This window comes from Lonchura striata, chromosome 28 (assembly GCF_050655825.1).
Source record: "Lonchura striata isolate lonStrDom1 chromosome 28, ASM5065582v1, whole genome shotgun sequence".
Taxonomy (NCBI): Eukaryota; Metazoa; Chordata; class Aves; order Passeriformes; family Estrildidae; genus Lonchura; species Lonchura striata.
Window position 1 is genome coordinate 1259017 of NC_140730.1, and position 17401 is coordinate 1276417.

At 52.9% G+C, this 17401-nt stretch overlaps 1 protein-coding gene across 6 annotated transcripts in view; it reads left to right on the forward strand.

Moving 5' to 3' along the window:
• The first annotated feature begins 1587 nt into the window (after window positions 1-1587).
• The window catches only part of HOMER3 (homer scaffold protein 3), a 32382-nt gene continuing 16568 nt past the window's right edge, over window positions 1588-17401 (forward strand). For 3 of the 6 annotated variants that reach the window (XM_085562323.1, XM_085562319.1, XM_085562325.1), the window contains exons 1-3: window positions 1588-1660; window positions 13423-13544; window positions 16886-17042. In XM_085562323.1, coding sequence (XP_085418449.1) covers window positions 13531-13544; window positions 16886-17042 — 171 coding nt within the window. In that variant the 5' untranslated portion in view covers window positions 1588-1660; window positions 13423-13530. Of the gene's footprint in view, window positions 1901-13419; window positions 13545-16885; window positions 17043-17401 lie in introns of all 6 variants that reach the window. The other 3 variants (XM_085562324.1, XM_085562321.1, XM_085562322.1) reach the window with 2 other exon arrangements.

Consider the following 17401-nt stretch of genomic DNA (forward strand, 5'->3'; position numbering starts at 1 on the left):
TCACACCCGGGTTATCACACCCAGGTTATCACACCCGGGTTATCACTGGTGTTACCATACCCAGGTTATCACACCCGGGTTATCACTGGGGTTATCACACCCGGGTTATCACTGGGGTTATCACACCCGGGTTATCACTGGTGTTACCACACCCAGGTTATCACACCCGGGTTTTCACTGGTATTATCACACCTGGGTTATCACACCCGGGTTATCACACCCGGGTTAGTATTACCACACCCGGGTTATCACTGGGGTTATCACACCCGGGTTATCACACCCAGGTTAGTATTATCACACCCGGGGTTCTCTCACTCATGTTCGTGCTGCCAGGCTGGAATTCTGGATTCCAGGGGTGAGTGAGGGGGTTTGGGGGGCAGAGGGTTTTGGGGCTCAGAGAACCCCGAGGATTCTGTCCCCGCCGTCCCGGGGGTGGCACCGAGCTCCTGTCCCCGCTGTCCCCGCTGTCCCGGGGGTGGCACCGAGCTCCTGTCCCCGCCATCCCGGGGGTGGCACCGGGCTCCTGTCCCCGCTGTCCCGGGGGTGGCACCGGGCTCCTGTCCCCGCTGTCCCCGCCGTCCCGGGGGTGGCACCGGGCTCCTGTCCCCGCTGTCCCGGGGGTGGCACCGGGCTCCTGTCCCCGCCGTCCCCGCTGTCCCGGGGGTGGCACCGGGCTCCTGTCCCGGCAGGTGGTGCTGCCGGCGCCGCGAATAAAGTCGGGAGAAGAAAAGCGGCCAAACGTGAGCGGGATGGGGCGGCGGGAGCGGGCAGGGAGCGGGTAGGGAGCGGCCGGACCGGGCAGGACCGGCGGGACCGGGCAACGCGGAGCCCGGGCCGCGGTGCCCGCGGAGGGAGCGCCCGGTGCGGGGGGACAAAAGGCGTGGACAGGCACCGGGTCCGTCCGGCCGCTCCCTGCCGGGCCGGACGGAACCGGGCAGCGGGCGGAGAAGCGCCGGGGCACAGCCCGGAGCGCCCGGGGCCGCTCCCGGTGCCGGTGCCCATCCCGGGGCCGCTCCCGGTGCCGATCCCGGGGCTATTCCCGGTGCCGGTGCCGATCCCGGGACCGCTCCCGGGGCTGGTGCCGATCCCGGTGCCGCTGCCGGGGCTATTCCCGGTGCCGGTGCCGATCCCGGTACCGCTCCCGGTGCCGGAGCCACTCCCGGTGCCGGTGCCGACCCCGGTACCGCTCCCGGGGCTATTCCCGGTGCCGGAGCCGCTCCCAGAACCACTCCCCGGTGCTGGTGCCGACCCCGGTACCGCTCCCGGTGCCGGAGCCACTCCCGGGGCCACTCCCGGTGCCGGTGCCGACCCCGGTACCGCTCCCGGTACCGCTCCCGGGGCTATTCCCGGTGCCGGAGCCGCTCCCGGGACCACTCCCCGGTGCTGGTGCCGACCCCGGTGCCGGAGCCGCTCCCGGATCCATTCCCGGTACCGCTCCCGGTGCCACTCCCAGCACCACTCCCCGGTGCCGATCCCGGTACCGCGCCCGGTGCCGGAGCCGCTCCCGGAGCCGCGGAGCAGCAGCTGCAGCAACGCTTCAAAGTGAAATTCCGGAGGAAATTTAAAGAGCATCCGGATCCGGAGAAGGACAGAAAGAAAGAGGAAGGGGAGAAGGAGGAGGAGGAGGCGGCGCGGGAGGATCGCGGCCGCCGGGGATGGGGTGAGACCGCCGGGCTCCGTTCCCGTTCGTCTCCGCTCTCCGTTCCCGTTCCTCTCCGTTCCCGTTCCTCTCCGCTCTCCGTTCCCGTTCCTCTCCGCTCTCCGTGCCCGTTCCTCTCCGCTCTCCGTTCCCGTTCCTCTCCGCTCTCCGTTCCCGTTCCTCTCCGCTCTCCGTGCCCGTTCCTCTCCGCTCTCCGTTCCCGTTCCTCTCCGTGCCCACGGTCGCGGAGCCGCTTCTCAGGCACGAATTCAAGGCTTGATCGGCGCTTTTTTTGGGGTTTTATTTTTTTGCCGTGTTGCGAGCTGGAAAGTTTCGCCTCGCCTTTAATTTTTGGGGCGGGGAAGCGGAGAACGGCGAGCGGCCGCGACTCGTGCACGGGCGGCGCCGGGAGCCCGGGAACTTCCCGGAGTTCGGAAATTGGGAATTCCTCGGGACTGCGGGCGGGAAGATGGAGCCGAGGCGGTTCTGCCGGGACGGGAACCGGGGAGAGGGAATTTGGGAGAGGGAATTTCGGAGAGGGATTTTGGGAGAGGGAATTTGGGAGAAGGAATTTGGGAGAGGGAATTTGGGAGCGGGATTTTGGGAGAGGGAATTTGGGAGCGGGAATTTGGGAGAGGGAATTTGGGAGAAGGAATTTGGGAGAGGGAATTTGGGAGAGGGAATTTGGGAGAAGGAATTTGGGAGAGGGAATTTGGGAGAAGCAATTTGGGAGAAGGAATCTGGGAGAGGGAATTTGGGAGAGGGATTTTGGGAGAAGGAATTTGGGAGAGGGAATTTGGGAGAGGGAATTTGGGAGAGGGATTTTGGGAGAGGGAATTTGGGAGAAGGAATTTGGGAGAAGGAATTTGGGAGAGGGAATTTGGGAGAGGGAATTTGGGAGAGAGAATTTGAGAGAGGGAATTTGGAAGAAGGAATTTGGGAGAGGGAATTTGGGAGAAGGAATTTGGGAGAAGGATTTTGGCAATAGGATTTTGGGAGAAGGAATTCGGGAGTGGGATTTTGACAGTGGGATTTTAGGAGAATAATTTTGGGAGCGGGATTTTGGGAGAAGGATTTCGGCAATTGGATTTTGGCAATGGGATTTTAGGAGAAGAATTTTGGCAATGGGATTTTGGCAATGGGATTTTGGGAGCGGGATTTTGGCAATGGGATTTTGGGAGCGGGATTTTTTATTTTTTTTTTATTTTCTGTTTTCCTTATTTAAAAAATTCTATTTTCCTTTTAAAGATTTTTTCCTGTTTTCCTTGATAAAATTTTCCCTTTTCCTTTTTTTTTTTTTTTTATAAATTTCCTATTTTCCTCTTTTTTTTTTTTTTTTTTTTTTAATTTTCCCTTTTCCTTTTTAAAAAAAAAAAAAATGTTATTTTTGGACTAGCTAGAGGGAGCGATGAGGCAGGAACCAGCAGTGACAGAAATGTGAGGCTGGCAGAAGCCTTTGAAGCTGGCAGGGGATGTGCTGATCCAGGTGAAATCCCTGTGTCCCTGTTTTCTCCTGCCGTCTGCAAAGTCGCTGGAAAACCCCCGGAGCCGCCTGGAGGAAAATTTGGGATGCAGGAATTATTGCTGTACCTGGAATGATCTGGAATTCTCGCTGGTGGAGCAGCCAGATGTTTCCACCCCAAAATTCCTGAATTCCCATTTCACTCCTGAGATTAAAGGGTGGCCTTGGAGGTCCCACAGGGATATTGAGCAGCAGAATTTCCTTAAATAACTCTGGAATTCCAGCAGAATTTCCTTAAATAACTCTGGAATTCCAGAAGAATTTCCATGCCTTAGAATTCCAGCAGCATTTCCTTAAATAACTCTGGAATTCCAGCAGAATTTCCTTAACTAACTCTGGAATTCCAGCAGGATTGTCTTAAATAACTCTGGAATTCCAGCAGAATTTCCTTAACTAACTCTGGAATTCCAGCAGACTTTCCTTGACTTTGTAATTCCAGCAAAATTTCCTTAAATAACTCTGGAATTCCAGCAGACTTTACTTAACTAACTCTGGAATTCCAGCAAAATTTCTTTAATTCTGGAATTACAGCAGAATTGTCTTAAATGACTCTGGAATTCCAGCAGGATTTCCATGCCTGGGAATTCCAGCGGAGTTTCCTTAAATAACTCTGGAATTCCAGCAGGATTTCCATGACTCTGGCTATAAAGGAGATAAAAAGCATGTTCAGGGAGCTGATTTTAGTTAAATTATTTTTAAAGCAGGGATGATTCTCCTTTCTAGACTTCTTGGGAATGTTCTGGTTGTAATATTCTGCTTTTCCCGGGTGAATTCTGTGTGGGTTCCTCTGAAATCCCTGGGATTTAGGGGACAGCTGGAAATAACACCTGGTGCTGGGGGAAGGGAACTGGGTGAAAATGAATTTTAGGGAATTTTAGCTGGATGAAGTTTCCATCCAGCTGAGCCCTCAGCGGCCACGTCCTCACATTTCTGCTGGCATTGTAAATCCTAAATACTGTAAATTTTAAATACTGTAAATTTAAAATACTGTAAATTTTAAATACTGTAAATTCTAAATACTGTACATTTTAAATACTGTAAATTCTAAATACAGGGAGGCGCTGATGGATTGTCAAATAGAATATATATAAGCATGGGGAGGTGCAATTTAATGGCTTCTAATTAGAGCAGTAATGAGTTTATCCCAAATTAATTCAGCCACCCCCTGCCCCACGGGGCCCTGGCCTTGTCACAGAGCTCCTGGAGCTCTGGCAAGGACAGGACAAAAACAGCAGCAAAAAAGGGTAAAAATACTATTTTTTTTGGGATTTTTAATTTTTCTTCTGAGCGGGGATCTGGAAGTGTGGAGAGTTGGAGAAAAGCTGGATCTGCGTTTGTCTAGTTCTCATTATTTTCTGGGATGTGTGTGGAATTCCTGAGCTCTGCTGGGATTATTTGGGATTTTTGGTGGCTGCGCGGGCAGGTTTGTGTCCCAGGCAGGAGCGGGAGGCTCCGGAATTCCAGGGAAAAACCAGGATTCCCAGGTTTACAGGCATTGTGTGTGTGTGACCTTGCTGGAGGCTCTGGAATTCCAGGGAAAAAACAGGATTACTTGTTCCCTAAATCCATCTCTGGAATCCAAACTTTGGCCCCTAAATCCATTTTGCAATCCAAGTTTTATTCCCTAAATCCATCTCCGGAATCCAAACTTTGGCCCCAAAGCTGTAAATTCGTCTCCCAAAGATGGATTTGGCCCCAGAGCAGTTCTGCAGTTCAGTGTCCCAGGGAGGAATCGTGGGATATCCGGGGTTATGGAATTTCCTGGGTTGAAACATGGAATATCCTGGGTTATGGAATATTCTGGGTTATGGAATATCCTGGATAGAATTGTGGAATATCCTGGGTTGTGGAATATCCTGGGTTATGGAATATCCCGGGTTGAATTGTGGAATATCCTGGGTTGAATTGTGGAATATCTGGGGTTGAATTGTGGAATATCCTGGGTTATGGAATATTCTGGGTTATAGAATATCCTGGATAGAATTGTAGAATATCCTGGCTTGTGGAATATCCCGGGTTATGGAATATCCTGGGTTGAATTGTGGACATTCCTGGATTGAATTGTGGAATGTCCCGGGTTGAATTGTGGAATATCCTGGATTGAATTGTGGAATATCCTGGATTGAATTGTGGAATATCCTGTTTTATGGAATATCCCGGGTTGTGAAATATCCGGGGTTGAATTGTGGAATGTCCCGGGTTGAATCGTGGAATATCCCGGGTTATGGAATATCCCGGGTTATGGAATATCCCGGATAGAATTGTGGAATATCCTGGGTTGTGGAATATCCCGGGTTATGGAATATCCCGGGTTATGGAATATCCGGGGTTGAACTGTGGAATGTCCCGGGTTGAATCGTGGAATATCCCGGGTTATGGAATATCCCGGGTTATGGAATATCCCGGGTTGTGGAATATCCCGGGTTATGGAATATCCCGGGTTGTGGAATATCCCGGGTTGAATTGTGGAATATCCCGGGTTGTGGAGTATCCCAGGTTGAATTGTGGAATGTCCCGGGTTGTGGAATATCCCAGGTTGAATTGTGGAATATCCCGGATTGAATTGTGGAATGTCCCGGGTTGTGGAATATCCCGGGTTATGGAATATCCCGGGTTGTGGAATATCCCGGGTTGAATTGTGGAATGTCCCGGGTTATGGAATATCCCGGGTTGTGGAGTATCCCAGGTGGAAAGGGATCACCAAAACCCAGCTGCAGGCCCGGGACAGCACCGGGCCAGGGATCGTCCTGCACCCCCAGGGCGGATCTGGAATTTGGGAGGAGGGCAGAGGGAAGGAGCTGGGGGCTGGCTTCTATCAGCCCGGGTTCCCCAGACAGACAGACAGACAGACAGGACAGACAGACAGATAGGACAGACAGACAGGACAGACAGGACAGACAGACAGACAGACAGATAGACAGATAGGACAGACAGACAGACAGATAGGACAGACAGACAGACAGACAGATAGGATAGACAGACAGGACAGACAGGACAGACAGACAGACAGACAGATAGACAGATAGGACAGACAGATAGGACAGACAGACAGACAGCACAGACACACAGACACACAGACAGACAGACAGATACACAGACAGCAGCTCCTGAGGCTGCTGAGGGGAGATCAAAGGAAAGCAAAGAGCCCTGCAGGAGGAGGAGGAGGAGGAGGAGGAGGAGGAAGGGCTGGGCTGGGCTCCAGCCCCTCTCTGTGCCCCAGTTCTGCCTTTGGGGTGCCGGGCCCTGCCTCGGGGGTTTCGGGGGGATTTTCCCTCAGGGATCTCTGGGGGGATTTTCCCTCAGGGATCTCTGGGAGGATTTTCCCTCAGGGATTTTGGGAGGATTTTCCCCTGGAATCCCTGGGGGGATTTTCCCTCAGGGATTTTGGGGGGATTTTCCCTCAGGGATCTCTGGGAGGATTTTCCCTCAGGGATTTTGGGGGGATTTTCCCTCAGGGATTTTGGGGGGATTTTCCCTCAGGGATCTCTGGGGGGATTTTCCCTCAGGGATTTTGGGGGGATTTTCCCTCAGGGATTTTGGGGGGATTTTCCCCTGGGATCTCTGGGGGGATTTTCCCTCAGGGATTTTGGGGGGATTTTCCCTCAAGGATTTTTTGGGGATTTTCCCCTGGGATCTCTGGGGGGATTTTCCCTCAGGGATTTTGGGGGGATTTTCCCTCAGGGATTTTTTGGGGATTTTCCCCTGGGATCCCTGGGGGGATTTTCCCTCAGGGATTTTGGGAGGATTTTCCCCTGGGATCTCTGGGGGGATTTTCCCTCAGGGATTTTGGGGGGATTTTCCCTCAGGGATTTTGGGGGGATTTTCCCTCAGGGATCTCTGGGGGGATTTTCCCTCACGGATTTTGGGGGGATTTTCCCCTGGGATCCCTGGGGGGATTTTCCCTCAGGGATTTTGGGGGGATTTTCCCCTGGGATCTCTGGGGGGATTTTCCCTCAGGGATTTTGGGGGGATTTTCCCTCAGGGATTTTTTGGGGATTTTCCCCTGGAATCCCTGGGGGGATTTTCCCTCAGGGATTTTGGGGGGATTTTGTCCCGGGATCTCTGGGGGGATTTTCCCTCAGGGATCATTTGTCCTTTTCACTCATTCCTGTCCTGTTCTCATTTCTGTCCTGCTCTCATTTCTGTCCTATTAACTCTGATTTTTGTCCTGCTCTCGCTCATTTTTATCCTGCTCACACTCATTCCTGTCCTGTTCTCATTTCTGTCCTGCTCACACTCATTTTTATCCTGCTCACACCCATTTTTATCCTGTTCACTCTCATTTTTGTCCTGCTCACACCCATTTTTATCCTGTTCACTCTCATTTTTATCCTGCTCACACCCATTTTTATCCTGTTCACTCTCATTTTTATCCTGCTCACACCCATTTTTATCCTGTTCACTCTCATTTTTGTCCTGCTCACACCCATTTTTATCCTGTTCACTCTCATTTTTGTCCTGCTCACTCTCATTCCTGTCCCCCTCACTCATTCCTGTCCTGCTCTCATTTCTCTCCTGCTCTCACTAATTTAATTTCTGTCCTGTTCACTCTCATTTTTGTCCTGCTCACACCCATTTTTATCCTGTTCACTCTCATTTTTATCCTGCTCACTCTCATTCCTGTCCTGCTCTAATTTCTGTCCTGCTCTCACTAATTTAATTTCTGTCCTGCTCACACGCTTGGGCTGGAAAAGGATTGTTTTGTCTGCCTGAGCTGTGTTGTTTTGTCTGCCTGAGCTGTGAGGAGAACTTGCTAACACTTTACACAACGTTGTAAAGATTCCCACAACAATGCAGCCCAGAACCTGGGAAATATCAAAATATCAGAATGATAAATGGAAATATCAAATAGCAAAGCTGAGCAGAGTTTGGGGTGATCATCTCTGCATCCAGGGGCCTTTCCCTGGCAGGGAGATGCAAAGAGCAGCTGCAGGGAGGGAGGGGAGTTTTGGGATTTGGGAATTCTGGAATTTGGGGGTTTGGGAATTCTGGAATTTGGGGATTTTAGGATTTGGGGATTTGGGGATTTTGGAATTCTGGAATTTGGGGATTTTGGAATTCTGGAATTTTGGGGATTTTAGAATTCTGGGATTTGGGGATTTTGGAATTCTGGAATTTGGGGATTTTGGAATTTGGGGACAGTCCATGTGGCATCCATGACAGGGCTGGGATCAAGCACAATCTGTGTGGCAGGGCTGGCATCAAGGACAGCCCGTGGGACATCTGTGGCAGGGCTGGCATTGGGGACAGGCTGGCATCAAGGACAGCCCGTGTGGCAGAGCTGGCATTGGGGACAGGCTGGCATTGGGGACAGTCTGTGTGACATCCCTGGCAGGGCTGGCATCGAGGATCAAGGTCAGTTCATGTGGCAGAGCTGGGATCAAGGACAGCCCGTGTGGCAGAGCTGGCATTGGGGACAGGCTGGCATCGGGGACAGTTCCTGTGGCAGGGATGGCATTGGGGACAGGCTGGCATTGGGGACAGCCCGTGTGGCACCCTGGCAGGGCTGGCATTGGGGACAGTCCGTGTGGCAGAGCTGGCATCGAGGACAGCCCATGTGGCACCCTGGCAGGGCTGGCATTGGGGACAGGCTGGCATCGGGGACAGTTCATGTGGCAGGGCCGGCATTGAGGACAGTCCGTGTGGCAGAGCTGGCATTGAGGACAGGCTGGCATCAAGGACAGTCCGTGTGGCACCCTGGCAGGGCTGGCATCGGGGACAGTCCATGTGGCACCCCTGGCAGGGCTGGGATCGAGGATCAAGGACAGTCCATGTGGCAGGGCTGGCATCGGGGACAGTTCGTGTGGCAGAGCTGGCAGGGCTGGAATCGAGGATCAAGGACAGTCTGTGTGACATCCCTGGCAGAGCTGGCATCGGGGATCAAGGACAGTCCATGTGGCAGGGCTGGCATCGGGGACAGTTCCTGTGGCAGGGCTGGCATTGGGGACAGGCTGGCATTGGGGACAGTCCGTGTGGCAGGGCTGGCATTGGGGACAGTTCATGTGGCAGGGCTGGCATCGAGGACAGCCCATGTGGCACCCTGGCAGGGCTGGCATTGGGGACAGGCTGGCATCGGGGACAGTTCATGTGGCAGGGCCGGCATTGAGGACAGTCCGTGTGGCAGGGCTGGCATTGAGGACAGCCCGTGTGGCAGAGCTGGCACTGGGGACAGTCCGTGTGTCACCCTGGCAGGGCTGGCATCGGGGACAGCCCGTGTGGCAGAGCTGGCATTGGGGACAGCTCGTGTGGCAGGGCTGGCATCGGAGACAGCCCGTGTGGCACCCTGGCAGGGCTGGCATTGAGGACAGTCCGTGTGTCACCCTGGCAGGGCTGGCATCGGAGACAGCCCGTGTGTCACCCTGGCAGGGCTCTGCCCTCGCCGCCCTGCCTCTCCCGTGCCCGCTGCTCCCTCCCGGCTCGGCACGGGCTGTGCTGGCCCTGCTCGGTGCCATCTGTCCCTGCTGCTGGCCCTGTCCCCGTCAGTGCCACCGTGTCCCCAGCTCTCCTCTGCCCAGGCTGGGAGCTGAGGGCACAGATCGCAGATAACAAATCGGTGACCACAGAGAACAAACCAGAGATAACAGATAACAAATCAGAGATCACAGATAACAAACCAGAGATAACAGATAACAAATCAGAGATAACAGATAACAAATCAGAGATAACAAATAACAAATCAGAGATAACAGATAACAAATCAGAGATCAGAAATAACAAATCAGAGATAACAAATAACAAATCAGAGATCAGAAATAACAAATCAGAGATCAGAAATAACAAATCAGAGAGAACAAATAACAAATCAGAGATAACAGATAACAAATCAGAGATAACAGATAACAAACCAGAGATAACATATAACAAATCAGAGATCGGAAATAACAAATCAGAGATCACAGATAACAAATCAGAGATCGGAAATAACAAATCAGAGATAACAAATAACAAATCAGAGATAACAAATAACAAATAACAAATCGCAGATAGCAATAACAAATCAGTGATCACAAGTAACAAATCAGAGATCACAGATAACAAGTAACAGATCACAGATAACAAATTATAAATCACAGATAACAAATCAGAGATCAGAGATAACAAATCAGAGATCACAGATAACAAATAAGAGATAACAGATAACAAATCAGATCACAGGTAACAAGTAACAGATCAGAGATAACCAATTCTAAATCACAGATAGCAAATCACAGATAACAAATCAGAGATTACAGATAACCAATTCTAAATCACAGATAGCAAATCACAGATAACAAATCAGAGATCACAGATAACCAATTCTAAATCACAGATAACAAATCAGAGATCACAGATAACCAATTCTAAATCACAGATAACAAATCACAGATAACACACTCCAGCTCCAAGGTGCCAAACCCCAGCATTTAACCCCTTCCTGCCCTGGAGGCCCACCCGGGACAAGCCCTTTTTTGGCTCCCCGGCGCTGGGATATGGAATCTGCCCTTCCCCCTGTGCTGGGAGCAGCGCTGGCAGGGATGGCACCTGGGTCCCTGCCAGTGCCACCCGGCCAGATCCTTGTCCTTCCCTTGTTTGCTTTGCTTCTCCTTAATTATCTGCGGAGGCCAGCCCTGGGGGATCCGGGTTTCTTTACACGTTTGTTTATTTGTTTATTGACACGTTTGTTTATTTGTTTATTGACACGTTTGTTTATTCGCCCTTGGGGAGTGAGCAGTGTCAGCGTTTCAGGGACCCTGCTGGGTTCAGCTCGGGGGCCTGGAGGGGGGAACAGGACTTGGAACCCCGGAGCTGCTTGGAAAAGCTCGGTGGGGTTTGGGCTGTCCCCTCCCGGGTGTCCCTCAGCCCTGTCCCTGTGTCCCAAGTGCTGTCCCTCTGTCCCCAGCCCTGTCCCTCTGTCCCCAGTGCTGTCCCTCTGTCCCCAGTGCTGTCCCTCTGTCCCTCAGCCCCGTCCCTCTGTCCCTCAGCCCTGTCCCTCTGTCCCTCAGCCCCGTCCCTCTGTCCCTCAGCCCCGTCCCTCTGTCCCTCAGCCCTGTCCCTCTGTCCCCAGTGCTGTCCCTCTGTCCCTCAGCCCTGTCCCTCTGTCCTCACTGCCCCAGGTCAGGGTCAGTTCAGAATGGAGAGGATGGAAAAGTTCTGCCCTGGGATGAATTCCCAGAGCAGCTGTGGATCCCTGGGAGTGCCCGGGGTTGGAGAAGGGAAGAGCCAGAGGATCCCTGGAGCTGCTCCCAGAGCCTGGAAGGGGCTCCAGGAGAGCTGGAGAGGACATGGAGGGACAGGGACACGGGGATGGGATCATGGAGGGACAGGGACACGGGGATGGGATCCTGGATGGACAGGGATATGGGGATGGGATCGTGGAGGGACAGGGACATGGGGATGGGATCGGGATAGAGCCCCACAGAGGGACAGGGACACAGGGACAGGATCCTGGAGGGACAGGGACACGGGGATGGGATCGTGGAGGGACAGGGACATGGGGATGGGATCGGGATACAGTCCCATGGAGGGAGAGGGACACGGGGATGGGATCCAGGATGGACAGGGACACGGGGATGGGATCGTGGAGGGACAGGGACACGGGGATGGGATCGTGGAGGGACAGGGATATGGGACTGGGATCAGGATACAGTCCCACGGAGGGACAGGGACTCAGGGACAGGATCCTGGAGAAGCAGGGACTCAGGGACAGGGTCCTGGAGGGACAGGGACAGGATCCTGGAGGGACAGGAACACAGGGATGGGGTCTGGATACAGCCCCATGGATGGACAGGGACTCAGGGACAGGGTCCTGGAGGAACGAGGACACAGGGACAGGATCCTGGAGGAGCAGGGACTCAGGGACAGGATCCTGGAGGGACAGGGACACAGGGACAGGATCCTGGATGGACAGGGACTCAGGGACAGGATCCTGGAGGACACAGGGACTCAGGGACAGGATCCTGGAGGACACAGGGACTCAGGGACAGGATCCTGGAGGACACAGGGACTCAGGGACAGGATCCTGGAGGAATGAAGACTCAGGAACAGGATCCTGGAGGACACAGGGACTCAGGGACAGGATCCTGGAGAATCAGGGACTCAGGGACAGGATCCTGGAGGAACGAGGACTCAGGGACAGGATCCTGGAGGACACAGGGACTCAGGGACAGGATCCTGGAGGACACAGGGACACAGGGACAGGGTCCTGGAGGAACGAGGACTCAGGGACAGGATCCTGGAGGACACAGGGACACAGGGACAGGGTCCTGGAGGAACGAGGACTCAGGGACAGGATCCTGGAGGACACAGGGACTCAGGGACAGGATCCTGGAGGACACAGGGACTCAGGGACAGGGTCCTGGAGGACACAGGGACTCAGGGACAGGATCCTGGAGGGACGAGGACACAGGGACAGGATCCTGGAGGGGCAGGGACACAGGGACAGGATCCTGGAGGACACAGGGACTCAGGGACAGGATCCTGGAGGAATGAAGACTCAGGAACAGGATCCTGGAGGACACAGGGACACAGGGACAGGATCCTGGAGGACACAGGGACTCAGGGACAGGATCCTGGAGGGACGAGGACACAGGGACAGGATCCTGGAGGGGCAGGGACACAGGGACAGGATCCTGGAGGACACAGGGACTCAGGGACAGGATCCTGGAGGAATGAAGACTCAGGAACAGGATCCTGGAGGACACAGGGACTCAGGGACAGGATCCTGGAGGACACAGGGACTCAGGGACAGGATCCTGGAGGAATGAAGACTCAGGAACAGGATCCTGGAGGACACAGGGACACAGGGACAGGATCCTGGAGGGACAGGGACTCAGGGACAGGATCCTGGAGGGACAGGGACACAGGGACAGGATCCTGGAGGACACAGGGACTCAGGGACAGGATCCTGGAGGGACAGGGACACAGGGACAGGATCCTGGAGGACACAGGGACTCAGGGACAGGATCCTGGAGGAACGAGGACACAGGGACAGGACGCCAGCATGGACAGGAGCCCAGGAACAGCTGCTGTGCCCCAGCAATGATCTCCAGGAGGGTTTTCCAGCGGGCAGCAGCCTCACATGGGCACGGCTGGAAGCCCTGCAGCCTCCCCGGCTCCTCCGTGGCTGCTGCCAGGGGGATTTGCTCCATTGCTCAGCCCAGTATCAACCAGGACAGGGGGAAAACCTCGTTCGGGGACGAGGGGTCACGGCAGAGGAGCAGCTCCGGGAACCCTGGGGCACACTGGAGGTGCCGGAATGACAGCTGGGCTTTTCCTTCAGCAGGGAATGAATCCCTGTGGAGGCAGCGCTGGGAAGGAGCCCGGGAGCAGCTGAGAGGCCCCTGAGGAGGAGCTGGAGGAGGGGACACCCCCTAACTGCCCCTGCTGACAAATGTCAACAACTCGGTAAAGTCCTGCCTTTGTTCTTTCCAAAACCAGCCCAGGGTCGGGGGGCTGGGGGCACAAACATCCGTTTGGCCTGCGTGGCAGAGATTCACAGATAACAGATTAGAAATCACAGAGAACAAATTATAAAGCACAGATAACAAATTATAAATCACAGATAACAAATCGGAGCTCACAGATAACAGATTAGAAATCACAGAGAACAAATTATAAATCACAGATAACAAATTATAAATCACAGATAACAAAGCACAGATAACAAATTATAAATCACAGATAACAAATTATAAATCACAGATAACAAAGCACAGATAACAAATTATAAATCACAGATAACAGATTATAAATCACAGATAACAAAGCACAGATAACAAATTATAAATCACAGATGATAAATTATAAATCACAGATAACAGATTATAAATCACAGATAACAAAGCACAGATCACAGATAACAAATTTTAAATCACAGATCACAAATTTTAAATCACAGATCACAGATAACAAATTATAAATCACAGATAATGAATCACAGATCACAGATAACAAATTTTAAATCACAAATAACCAATCAGAGATCACAGATAACAAATTATAAATCACAGATAACAAAGCACAGATCACAGATGATAACAAATTATAAATCACAGATAACAAATTTTAAATCACAGATCACAGATAACAAATTATAAATCACAGATAACAAATTATAAATCACAGATAACAAATCGGAGCTCACAGATAACAGATTATAAATCACTGATAGCAAATCACAGATCACAGATAACAAATTATAAATCACAGATAACACATTCCAGCTCCGAAGGTGGCAAAACCCCAGCATTTAACCCCTTCATGTCGTGGATATCCCTTGATGCCCTTTTTTAGCTCCCTGGGCAAAGACAGGTCGCCATCCACGTGAGAACGGAGCCTGGGCGGTTGGAATTTCGCTCCCAGATCCCAGGCAGAGAGGGTGTGGAGTGTACCCGAGAGGAGACACCCGAGCCAGGGCTGGCACCTGGACAGGCTGGGAGGAAATCCAATATTCCCTGCACCGGGTGCCTTGGGATTGCTGGACGGGCTGCGGGCACGGCGGGGAGCGGGGCAGCTCTGGGGCTGCCCGGAGCGGAGCTGTGCCCGCGCCGCTGCCAGGGGCCAGATGCCCCCGATCGCCCGGCTGCGGGCGTGAGCCCCGCGGGGGCAGAGCCTGGGCACCCCGAGCCCTGGCACAGCTGGGAAACCTCCCTGGGACGTGGAAACCCTTCCTGGGACGTGGGAAACCTTCCTGGGACGTGGAAAATGTTCCTGGGAAACCTCCCTGGGACGTGGAAAACCTTCCTGGGACGTGGGAAACCTCCCTGGGACGTGGGAACCCTCCCTGGGACGTGGAAACCCTTCCTGGGACGTGGAAACCCTCCCTGGGATGTGGAAAATGTTCCTGGGATGTGGAAAATGTTCCTGGGAAACCTCCCTGGGACATGGAAAACCTTCCTGGGATGTGGAAAATGTTCCTGGGACGTGGAAAACCTTCCTGGGACATGGAAAACCTCCCTGGGAAACCTTCCTGGGACGTGGAAAACCTCCCTGGGACGTGGAAAATGTTCCTGGGACGTGGAAAACCTTCCTGGGACATGGAAAACCTCCCTGGGAAACCTTCCTGGGATGTGGAAAACCTCCCTGGGATGTGGAAAACCTCCCTGGGACGTGGGAACCCTTCCTGGGAAAAGCGTTCCTGGGACGTGGAAAACCTCCCTGGGACGTGGAAAACCTTCCTGGGATGTGGAAAACATTCCTGGGATGTGGGAACCCTTCCTGGGACGTGGAAAACCTCCCTGGGACGTGGAAAACCTTCCTGGGATGTGGAAAACATTCCTGGGATGTGGGAACCCTTCCTGGGACGTGGAAAACCTTCCTGGGACGTGGAAAACCTTCCTGGGATGTGGAAAATGTTCCTGGGACGTGGAAAATGTTCCTGGGACGTGGAAAACTTCCCTGGGAAAAGTGTTCCTGGGACGTGGAAAACCTCCCTGGGACGTGGGAACCCTCCCTGGGATGTGGAAAATGTTCCTGGGACGTGGAAAACCTTCCTGGGACGTGGGAAACCTCCCTGGGACGTGGGAAACCTCCCTGGGAAAAGCGTTCCTGGGACGTGGAAAACGTTCCTGGGACGTGGAAAACCTTCCTGGGACGTGGAAAACCTTCCTGGGACATGGAAACCCTCCCTGGGACGTGGAAAACCTTCCTGGGACGTGGAAACCCTCCCTGGGACGTGGGAACCCTCCCTGGGATGTGGAAAACATTCCTGGGACATGGAAAACATTCCTGGGACGTGGAAACCCTTCCTGGGACGTGGAAAACCTTCCGGAAACATGGAAAACCTTCCTGGAACATGGAAAACGTTCCTGAAACATGGAAAATGTTCCTGGAACATGGAAAATGTTCCTGAAACATGGAAAATGTTCCTGGAACAGGAGGCACAAGCAGCAAAGGACCAGCCCAGTTCTCCCCCAGGCTCTGCAGCTGGGATTTAGGGGAGTGCCGGGGATTTAGGGGAGTGCCAGGGAGAGAAATCCCAAAAGTCTCGGAGAGCCCAGCAGGGACACCGGGACCTGTCCCTGGCAGAGCCCAGGAGGGTGAGCAGGATCCAGGGAAGGGAGCAGCAGAAATCCCTGCACTTCCCCCTTGCCTTGGCTCCCCCCTGCCCTCACAGGGTTAAAATCAGGGGCACACACTCCCTAATTAGCCCGAGCTAGAAAGGGGTGTGCTAATTACACTCTGCTGCTCCCAAAGCGTTCCCTGCTCCGCTTCCTCCTACAAATGAGTTCCTGAGGCAACAATTAGCCTCAGCTTAAGCATCTAATAATCATTAACGGTCATTGATCATTGATCATTATCCCTGGTGCATCTAACTTCAGCGTGGATTGGTCCCTCACCCTCAGGTAAGGCCTCAGCCCTCCCAGACGACGATTCAACACCGTTGTCCTGATTTGTGAAAGCGTTACGTTTTCTTCCCTGGTGCTTTTGAAAGTTTTCAAATTCTCATAAAACTTCTTTGGCTTTTTGATGATGTTTACGTGCTCGAGAGTCAGAGTTCCCACACAATTCATATAAATGGAATATTTAGGTATTTCTCTGTGGGTGGAGAGAAATGATCGATTGGTGGATGGATGGATTGATCTTTGGAGCAGCGTGGTCGGAAAGGTGGCGGTTCCACCCTCCCACCCACGCCCAGCCCTGCAATTCCGTAAATCCCAGATGTTTGAACCAAAATTGGGTTTTTTTCACCCGAATTGCCGTGTGCTGTGTGCCCGGCGGGTCTCAGCCCGTTTTTTGTCGCGCAGGGAGCAGCCGATCTTCAGCACCAGGGCGCACGTGTTCCAGATCGACCCGGCCACCAAGAGGAACTGGATCCCGGCCAGCAAGCACGCCCTGACCGTCTCCTACTTCTACGATGCCACCCGCGGCGTCTACCGGATCATCAGCGTGGGGGGAGCCAAGGTGGGCTTCTTTCCCAAAAAAAAAATAGCATTTACCCAAAAAAAACAGCATTTACCCAAAAAACAGCATTTACAGCCAAAAAAACCAGCATTTACCCAAGGAAAACAGCTTTTCTCCCCAAAAACAGCATTTACACCCAAAAAAACCAGCATTTACCCAAGGAAAAACAGCATTTACCCAAAAAACAGCATTTACACCCCAAAAAAAACAGCATTTACCCAAGGAAAACAGCATTTACCCAAAAAACAGCATTTACACCCAAAAAAAACAGCATTTACCCAAAAAAAATAGCATTTACCCAAAAAAACCAGCATTTACCCAAGGAAAAACAGCATTTACCCAAAAAACCAGCATTTACC